Source organism: Schistocerca piceifrons, chromosome X, assembly GCF_021461385.2.
Source record: "Schistocerca piceifrons isolate TAMUIC-IGC-003096 chromosome X, iqSchPice1.1, whole genome shotgun sequence".
NCBI lineage: Eukaryota > Metazoa > Arthropoda > Insecta > Orthoptera > Acrididae > Schistocerca > Schistocerca piceifrons.
The window spans coordinates 404470998-404481009 of record NC_060149.1 but is presented as its reverse complement, the minus strand read 5'-3'; the positions used below and the strand labels follow the sequence as shown (position 1 = coordinate 404481009).

Below are 10012 nucleotides of genomic sequence, written 5' to 3'. Positions count from 1 at the left end.
GTCTACAATAAAGTCAACAGTGTGGTGCACATTTCTCAGATTGCTAGTAAAAATAAACAGATCAACAAAATCAGTTATTCATTTCATGACACGAAATAGAACTCTGCCAAACTTGCCACAGTTGGGTGGTCATTGCTACAATGGACTCAGACACACAGTGAAGCTTGTGAGCAATTGTTTTACGATCTGTCAATTCAAATGTACCATCCATAACCTGTACTTAGTAATTATTCACTGTCTGAAACTTACTGGTTGATAATGAAGAGTTAAAAAGAAAATGTTCCTTAACGTAAATTCATCCTCTATGTGTGACCTACAATTCCTCACATTTATTTTGTGATGCCTGAGACACACTCTGTAGCCTCTCACAGAATTCCCATTAGTATATTTTTTTCCCATGCGGTCAACAGTCATAAGATATGCAGCCCATGTCCAACTAATGCTGGTACATGCCTGAGTTAGAATGAGTTATGTTCAGTCTACATTGCCACTTATCACACACCGGTGATAGCTGCACTGTCAGTTGAAATCTAGATCTGAAATGCAATAAAGAAAAGACTGATGACATTATGGCTGATGCTGACCTTTCTTTCCTAAATTACATCATGGTTGTAGGGGACAATCATTCCCATGTAAACAATTTGGTATTTGCCAATGACAGTTTTTCTGTCGGAGATGACAAAGGACTGGTGTTACAGAATAGACAGTGTCTTAAAAAGTGGTTACATATGAACACCAATAAAAACAAAACAAAGGTGAAGGTGTGCAGTCATATTAAGTTGGATGTTGATGTGAAAATTAGATTTGGAAATGAGATGTGGTAAATAGAAGAACATAGTTTGCTATTTGAACTGCAAAGTAACAGACAGTAGCAAAATTAAAGGATATTTAAAATGCAGGCAGACTTTAAGAACAAAATCTTTTCTGAAAATCCAAAATATTTCAACATCCTTTATAAATATAAGTGTGCACAAGTATTTTGCGAAAGTATTTGTACAGAGTTTGGTATTGTATGGAAGTGAATCATGGATGATAAATAATACAGACAAGAGAAGAATAAAACATTCTGAAATGTGGTGTCACAGATGAATGTTCAAGATTAGGCTAGATGGCTATACTACTGAATCAAATCCTGGAGAAATGAGCAAAATGATATACCTTGACTGCAAGAGGGAAGAGGCTGATTGGACACCTGATGGATTAATCTTCTGGTGGAGGTCAACAGCAACAAACTCTCCTTTTGTTTGTTACCCTCAGCACAGTCTCCAATAAGTTGGCCTTCCTTCCCATCTCTTGCAGTCCACTCTCTAAATAATACAAACTGTTAAAACCTTCCACACATTTTATTAGCTATCTTTTTCCTGAATATTTTCTCATTAATGCTCAAGAGCACACAATGCAGGGATCGATTTAGCAACATTTCATGTCTGAGAACAATAATTCATTCACTGCGTTGTTGATTGTTGTCTTCCCACTCCTAATAACACCAGTACCTGCTCCACCATGTTTTGATGGTGTACATATCACTAAAAATTATCTGCTGAGAAGTATGTATCTTCTCTCCATTTCACATGACTAATGCACAACTAGGTCTGACATCCAACTTGCCATCTATGTATGTTTTGCAACTCATCCACAATGTTAGTAATTCAGCTCATGAGTCATCAATTTTTTTTTGAAAATTTTAATCATGATGATTTGGAGAGTGGCCACAAGCAAAGGATTTGTACACTCCTCACAGACCAGAACATCCTGAAATCAGCTACTAAGGACTTGCTTCAAAACAAGATACAACACAGAAATGGGAATGGAGGAGTTAAGTAAATGTGGAATACTAAGAATTTACTTTAAACAAACAACAGCATTAATTTGACTTTACAATGCTGGCATTGTACTGGCAACTTTCAAGAAAACTTTTTGCTTTGCATATCTTATTTCAAATAAGCAACTAAACATAACTGAACAATAAGGAACTGGCATATTAAGTAATTAGCTGCATTTAGTATTAATTGGCCAGAAAGTTTCAAAACAGTGCACACACGGCTAGAACTCGGCAGAGGTTCGAATCCTCCCTCGGGCGTGGGTGTGTGTGTTTGTCCTTAGGATAATTTAGGTTAAGTAGTGTGTAAGCTTAGGGACTGATGACCGTATCAGTTAAGTCCCATAAGATTTCTCACACATTAGAACACACTGCTAGAAAATTAAAAATTCATTCTAAAAAAAGCCCCCAATACTGCAACTCAGCAATTTCTCTGTAATACCCATTTTTCCAGGAGTGCTAGTTCCACAAGGTACATAGGAGAAATTCAGTTAAGTTTGGAAAGTAGGAAAGAGAAAGAGAAAGAGAGAGAGAGAGAGAGAGAGAGAGAGAGAGGGAGGGAGAGGGAGAGAGAGAGAGAGAGAGAGAGAGAGAGAGAGAGAGAGAGAGAGTACTGGAAGTGAATATGTGAGGAAGGGTAATGGGTCTTTTCTGGATAATTCAACCTGTAAGAGCAATACTCATGAAAGACAAGGTTACAGGTTTAAATCCTGGTCTGGCATACAGTTTTAACCTACCATGAAGTTTGATGTGTTGCTCACAGACTGTTTCAGAGAATGCATACAGTCAACAGCAAATGATTTCTTTTCCATCACAAACAAAATGGTATTAAAAGTGTAAGCTACAACCCTTTTCAAAGATACAACAGCTTTATTTAGTTACTGCTGGAAATCTGGATTATTCTTCATAATGTGTGGTAATGGCCAGTAAATATGATTGTACTAAGTACAGCAACAAATTAATTTAAGGCTGTTCTACTGATTAAGCTCAGAAAGTTACACTTCAAATAATACTGGAAATGTGAAGAGAGACGAAACAATATTTTCTTCGGCATTGGGTATGCCACGAAATCTTCAGTGACCAACTTTTATATGACATGAGTCCACCTACTCACTGTAAGAACAAAAATATTTTTCAGAAATAACAGACAAAAAATCACCTCATTATTCTTAGAAGAAATGCTTTGTGTAGTTGAATGTCTTGGGCTTCAGACTGCATTAAGGAATTAAGAATTAACTATTTAACAATCTCAGTGCAACCAATAAACACAAATGTCTAACAGTTTAAAATGTCAGCTAACAGATGACATTAGTCATTGTGAGAGTAATTTTACACGTCACCTAGACATGAATAGAACTGAGTTGTGGAAAGTAGCACTTTGGGCCATAATGACAGACATTTAAAGTTGAAAATTAAGTACTGAAATTTCCAAACAATATATTGTCCCTTGCAACAGTTTACTTGACCACTTTCTGCATGTACAATAATTGGTACACACATAGGAAGAGGGCATCAGAACATACAAATCTCAAAATATAGAACATGCCTTTTGAAACATCAAAATCAATGTCTTTTTCTTTCAGGTTACTCAAATTGCAAAAGAATTAGAGATCATTTATATATCCATACATATGATGAGACCAGATTTCCTTTGTGCATTTTGGAAACATCTGGATTCGATAATCATGGGTGTGTCAAAGGATGAAGATAACTATTTTAATAAAAAACAGCAGAAACTGGTTTTTTCCACATGTAAAATTAAAAGTGTACTACTATAACAACAACAACAACAACAACCGCCCCCCCCCCCAAAAAAAACCTCTCAAAACTTTTAATGCCTTTTTTAGTGTAAATTAAGTCATATCAAGAAAATTAATGCAATGTTATCAATTTATCCTCCTTGCTTTGGTAGAAGCTACTCAGTGATGATGCCACTAATTCTGGTAATAAAATCATAAAATAAATTATGTCCGATTGTAAATGCTTAAGAGTGCTAAAGTCTAGTGAAAGAATCTGGAGTATCCCAAACCTAGTTCAGAATATTAAAAATGTGTGTGCCACAGCATAGCCTTCCTTCTAACTTAGATTTGAATATCTGAGAAATAAACTTATAAATTTCACTTCTGCTAGAAGCTTACCAAAGAGAGAAGCTGTAGAATGGTGCAACACTCTTATAAAATATATGTTAATGTTGTACCTTCTTTTTGAGAGTTTATATTGCTGTTTACAAATTCCATGAGGGAGATGGCCACGTCAAAATTTTCTAACAGTGGGTTACATGGAGTTCGTGAACCAACATCACAAACTGTTCCGTTCACCAATCTCTGGGGTAAAGAGCCACTGCAGGCTACTTTTGCAATGCATACAAACAAAAAATTTTGAGCAACGCTGATAATCACAGGAATTACTTCTAATTTGCTTCACAATATCATGAGAGAAACCACCTAAAAACTAAAGGAAATTCTTGTCTACAAAGTAGGTGTAATGGAACCCACATACAGTTGCAGTACATAACTGGCTTTCGGTCAAAGTAAATTAAAACTATTACTCGAATGCCTTGTAGCTGTGGTGCTCTGCAGCATGTAGAAATTGTGAACAACTCAGTCATCAACTGTGTGATATAAGCAGCCCATGCATATGATCAATATGACTTATTTACAGAGCTATTACTTGCCATCAATGTAATTTAACAACAGGGCCATGAAGTTGTTTTTAACAGTACTCACTCAGCATCAAATCTGAAGGACTGATACCAAGCAATAAATGTAAATACCTGTGAAAAACTCTTGACAATGCCTGGAAGAAAAATCTAAAAATCCCAAATGAGGCGGGTCAATCTACTTTTATCTATCACACTATCATTCAATACACAGGAAGCATCAAACGAAGACAATAAACCTCTGACCAGGACTTTAAAAGAAAAACATACCTACACGAAATATGTTGTTCTCTGATACTCAAGAACCTACACAAAGTCATAGGAAACAATAGAACCAAGCCAGTGGCACATGGTCAATCATCCAGTCACCTAAGAACATGTTGCCTACCATCAACTCTTGTTATTCTGCTAGTTTGAACTTACAACCTTGTAATTACCAGGTGAATTTGGTGACACACACCTGTGTCATGCAAGATTTTTTAAAAAACCTAACCACTGTCCATTTATCAAGTTAACACATTTGTAAAGATGTGCAAAGTACATCCCAATGCAAAATGGAAGTGTCAAACTTTTACGTAACTGTTACATTGTGCTGCTCTGAGAAATATGTATATACCCAACATTACAGTGGCAAATTACATTATGCTTACCTAAACTTATTTATTATAGGGTACACAGTCTGTACCTATACACACAAAGTCCTGTTACAATGGGCTTAATTTAACTCCCACATGTGTGGCAGTTCCCAGAACAATCAACTGTAACATGGGATTCTCCGGTGATGGACTTACACAACAATGTGGTAATGAATAGATCTTTCTGAGATAACATGGCAGTCTTGTTTGAAAGGAAAAAAGATCTGTACATGAGGAGAAATGTATTGAGAGCTTGAACGTCTGGCCTGCTTTTTAGCCATGTTCATTCTTTGACTCAAACCCTTTATGATACCTCAAAATTATGATGATTTTTCTGAATTAGAATGATGTCTAGAAACATAAGAGCTTGTGTACAAGTGGAAGAAATTTTGTACTTTGCATTTATTCAAAGTCTGAAACCTTCAAGGTACAGGCAGTTAAGCTGCTAAGAATATAACGAAATTACACAATGAGAACACATGGCATGTTTACAATGCAAATAAGAGTTCTATATTCAGAGGAACTGTAAAAACCATCCCCTCTTATCCAGCACCTATTTTCATTTTTCTTGATATGAGGCCAAGACAACCTTTCGTACAGTGAAGGGAATTTACAACTGTAACAATAAGGACACATGGTAGAATATAAACCAAAACCAAGCAGCTTCCTAACAGTGGTAAACCACAAAATGTTTTCCACATTAGAACTGCCAAGGACAAAATATAGTATGTGCAGTTTAAAGTGTTCACTTTTAACTGACTGACAAACCACATCACCAGCATGTTATGATAGTTGTGTGTTTCATAGGTGTACGTTTCAGCTTTATATGCTTTTGCTTGCTCTGGCATTAAAACCTTTCACAGAAGTCTGTGCTGAACCATCTGACTATAACATGACAGGTAAGTTTAGTCTGGAACTATTGTTTCATCACTATCATCAGTTAATGACCCAGTAACTACCAATTAAAGATACAAAACTACAGTACTACCTTCGACCTCAGTTTCTTCTGATAACAACCAAATCTGTAAACTGATTGACAATTCTAGAGCTTAACTGATGAAGATTCCCATGTTCAGTGTTTAGTAGATCTGAAGTTCTTAGCAGGTTTTGTACACTTTATTCTAAATTAACTAAAGCTAGTTTCTTTTTTCCAGATAAGAGTAAATCACTTTTTGAATCTTTCTCGTGTCAGCTAATTTATGTAAGAGTTACGAGCTGAACATCTTTATCTAATACTGTAGCGTAATTGAATTATAATCATTAACTACCGAAGTATCTACTGATGTGACTGAAATGCAATCAGGAGAAATTCAAGCAAATGAGTGATGTTAGTCAACTGTTAAAGACCCAAAAAGAAAATTCGCTAGATTCCAGCTCACTTGCTGAATCATAAGTAAATGTGGGGTAAGAAATTTTGACACTAGTGTTCATGGTCTGTCTCCCAAAGAAACAGATTATCTCATTCCGTATTAAGCCAATTCGAAGGTCATACTTGCACTGAAATATAGCTGCAAATGTCGCTTTAGTCCTCCCAAGACTATTACAAACTGCTTTCGTTACACAAGGGTAACGAATCATTGACGTGGAAGCAGACAAAACAAAACGCGATTCATTAACGAAAATAAAACTTTAAGAGTTCACTATCCCTACATGTATTAAAATACGCTTTCCGTCTAGATGTAGACGGAAAGCAGAGATTAAATACTGCTCAGCCAATACTACACTGCGTAATAGAACTTCGTTAAAGTCTCCAAAATGCAACAGCTGCCAGTTCGATAAAGCTTCGTTTTATCAATCCTGTGGCTCTATGTACTGTACCCTATTCCACTCATTACCAACTATGCGTACCACCGCAACAACAGTTTATAACATTCCACAACATCAAACTTACAATTACTTGAAAAATTATCAGAAAAAGGCTTCAATGTTTTGACATTTCGTCTCTGCAGCCCTACGATCAATTCAAGAGACAATCATGATGCTTTGACGTCCGCAGCATACAATGTTATAACAACCTAGAACTTACCTGTTACTGCTCGTCTGCCTGGAATGTAGTTAAGAATCTGCAGCCTCAGTATCTTCTCCTTTAACATATTACTGCTTGTGCCAAACCTGAAAGCACTTCATTATCCTGTTTTCCGATCTCAAGCATAAGTATTGTTGCGCTACACAAAATATTTGTTCTTAACAGCTTTACAGGCCATACAATATATCTGTATTCTCGCAAAGCTTGAGCCAATTCATATTACTTCAAGCTTGCTTCTACTAAGAAACAACACTTAAGATAGACTGAAACATGCGCCGCAAAATGAAATGCTTTCAAGCGATACTTCGACGCCGACCGCAAAACAATGACTTGAGGAAGATTAAAAAATTGCGAACTATGTTTATGATTCGAATATTTATTGCGGTAAACGCTTTATTCTCCTGTACAAAACAGTTCCAGTAACAAAACTTTGAACTTTTTACAATCACAAGTCATCTTGCCTCTGAGAAACACATACATTCTGTCTGAAAAATGGCATGAAAATAGAATGAACGTAAGTATGAAAACATTAAAATATATGTACAAGCAAAATATTTTACAATCATGCACCGACATAGTTTAAATACTATCTTGCATATAACTACTCGTGAGCGAGAAAGTAGAAGCTAACGAGAAAAGAGAAGCTAGCTTCACTTTTTAACGAATACTGCAACCGAAAAAAATCACAGAATGCTGTTACCAGCTTTGTACCTTTAACGCATTTGAATTAAATTTCAGTCTATAGTAAACAGTAAAAGGGCTCGCGGCAGTGAAACTAGATTTGCCCTACCCTGCATGAAACAGTCAGCCCTGTTTCTTCAGATACATCACAGATTCCTCACATGTTTGTACATTTAGTAAAGCATAAATTAACAGACTTTGGAAATCTCTCTCTCTATGCATTCATCTAACAACGTTCAAGCTCGTTCTTTTCCTTTGAAAATGACGTAGACAAAAAAACACGACTGGCCGCTTCGATAGGATCGGGCCATCCTTGCACAAATTTGGTCCCTGAAGACTCGCTCTGAAAGACAGAATTTGGGTAATAGACAAATAAACACGAGCAAATCAAGACATAAGGAAACACTGAGATCACAATTGTTCATGTAGTTTGGCAAATTTGCGACCGGGAAATCATACGATGCTGGCCGTGATGTTCAGCTGGACACGTACGCCGCCAGATGCTGCACTCCCCGTGGGTCTAGGAACATCAAGCTCTCCTTGCAGGACGCGCTGCTGCCGCTACCGCCACCATTGTTGCCGCTGCCCGTACTGCACGCAGGAACATCACACTTCGTCAGGGGCCTTTCCAGTGCGAATTCCTCCGACGTCGTTGGTGCTGTCTCTTCGTACAGAACACAGATGGAGCCGTTCTCTCCGATCCTATAGGACACTTCAGCTGGATCTATCCACATCGTTAACTCCGAAGGAAACAGACTGTGCAGGTACGCAGGCGGCAGTCCGACAGCTTTCCCAGCTTGCGCTACCACTGGGTCCATCTTGCCGTTGATACGTATGCATCGGTAACCAGATCCACGAGATGGTTTTTCGGGGAACCAATGCTCCTTGTATCGCATACGCAGAACTTCAGTAAGCGATGCTTTGAACATCTCCAGCTGAGTTTCGCTGAGACCATTATGATTCAGCCTCAGCAGATGGACCAGGAAATTTGCCGCAGAATGGATTTCTACCCGCATTATAACAATTTAGATGACGAAAAAACCGAAAGTTTATCGTTCGGTAAACTCAGTCTTCGTTGGTAGGACTTAGAACATCACCAAGCAACTCTCACTCAAATCTCCGATATGCACACGAACATTCAACTGCAACCCAGACCGTCACGACTCAGACTAACTCCGCGACACTACTGTTAGCTTGGTATACCAACGAGCGAGAGTCACGTGGGCGCTGAGGTGGGGGGAAAGCACGTCACACGCAGCGGCCAATCGGACGAAGCTTCGCTGGACGTATCCAATGAGCGCCTAGTAAACAAGTGCCAGGAGGCGAAGTAAGGGAATAAGGTTATAACAACACACTATTGCAGAGAGAGAGACGAGTCGAGGCTGAAGAAGAGCGGAGCAGCTGGTTGCTGCCGCTTGCTTGCGTGATGAACGTGGCGCTTACGTCGTCGCAAATGGCGGCGTGTATATTTCCTTAATTCGAAGTCAGTGTCACTTGAAATGAGCAGTGAGTAAATAAAACTGTTAAAGAACAATTTTCCCTCAACTTTCCTAAATGCAATCAGTGTTTTAGCCATACTTCTTTTAAACCTTTAATACTAAAACTATTATGTGGCTCTCTATTAAACGTCTACAGGATACATATCGTTCAACCGGAGTTGATTGAAACTGCATATTAAAGGGAATTTTGCTTGCCGTGAGCCTATTGGTCGTGCAATTATAACTTCCGGAATTAATTAGGGACGTACTGTTAAGACTTATGTAGCTGTCTTTAGTATCGTGTAAGATCTAAGTAGATTTTCTAATAAAATCTTTTCGCTTTGTCTTAAACATAATCCTGTGCATTGAATTTTTACCAATAGCAGATTGTGGACTTAAGAGATAGGAAATGCAATTAATGACCCGCAAAACTCTTGCTATGTTTCGCAGCGCAAACAAACTATCGTGCTTGACCTGAAATAGTGACTTTTTTGCGAATAACTTTCAGTATTAAGTGCTTGCCTGACTTGAATATAATATTGTAAGCAGTTGCAGCTTAATCTCCTCGCATTTACACTTTTCTCAGTTTTTGATGCTTCTCTGTTAAGTTTTCCGAAGTGGCTACACCTTTTGTGATGGTACATATTTGTCACAGGTTTCAAGTTACCAAACTATTAATCATCAGATGGTAAACAGTTATTAGGATTTGTTTAT

At 37.8% G+C, this 10012-nt stretch overlaps 1 protein-coding gene and 1 long non-coding RNA gene across 2 annotated transcripts in view; one reads left to right on the top strand and one right to left on the bottom strand.

Moving 5' to 3' along the window:
• Positions 1–7499: 7499 nt before the first annotated feature.
• Positions 7500–8994, bottom strand: LOC124721858 (protein BTG2-like). Its single transcript, XM_047246993.1, has one exon. The coding sequence runs from the start codon at positions 8834–8836 to the stop codon at positions 8297–8299; it is 540 nt and encodes a 179-aa protein (XP_047102949.1). The 5' UTR covers positions 8837–8994; the 3' UTR covers positions 7500–8296.
• A 204-nt stretch (positions 8995–9198) lies between these two features.
• LOC124722995 overlaps positions 9199–10012 on the top strand; it is a 55695-nt gene continuing 54881 nt past the window's right edge. The window contains exon 1 of the long non-coding RNA XR_007006475.1: positions 9199–9326. This is a non-coding gene — a long non-coding RNA (uncharacterized LOC124722995). The remainder of the gene's footprint in view (positions 9327–10012) is intronic.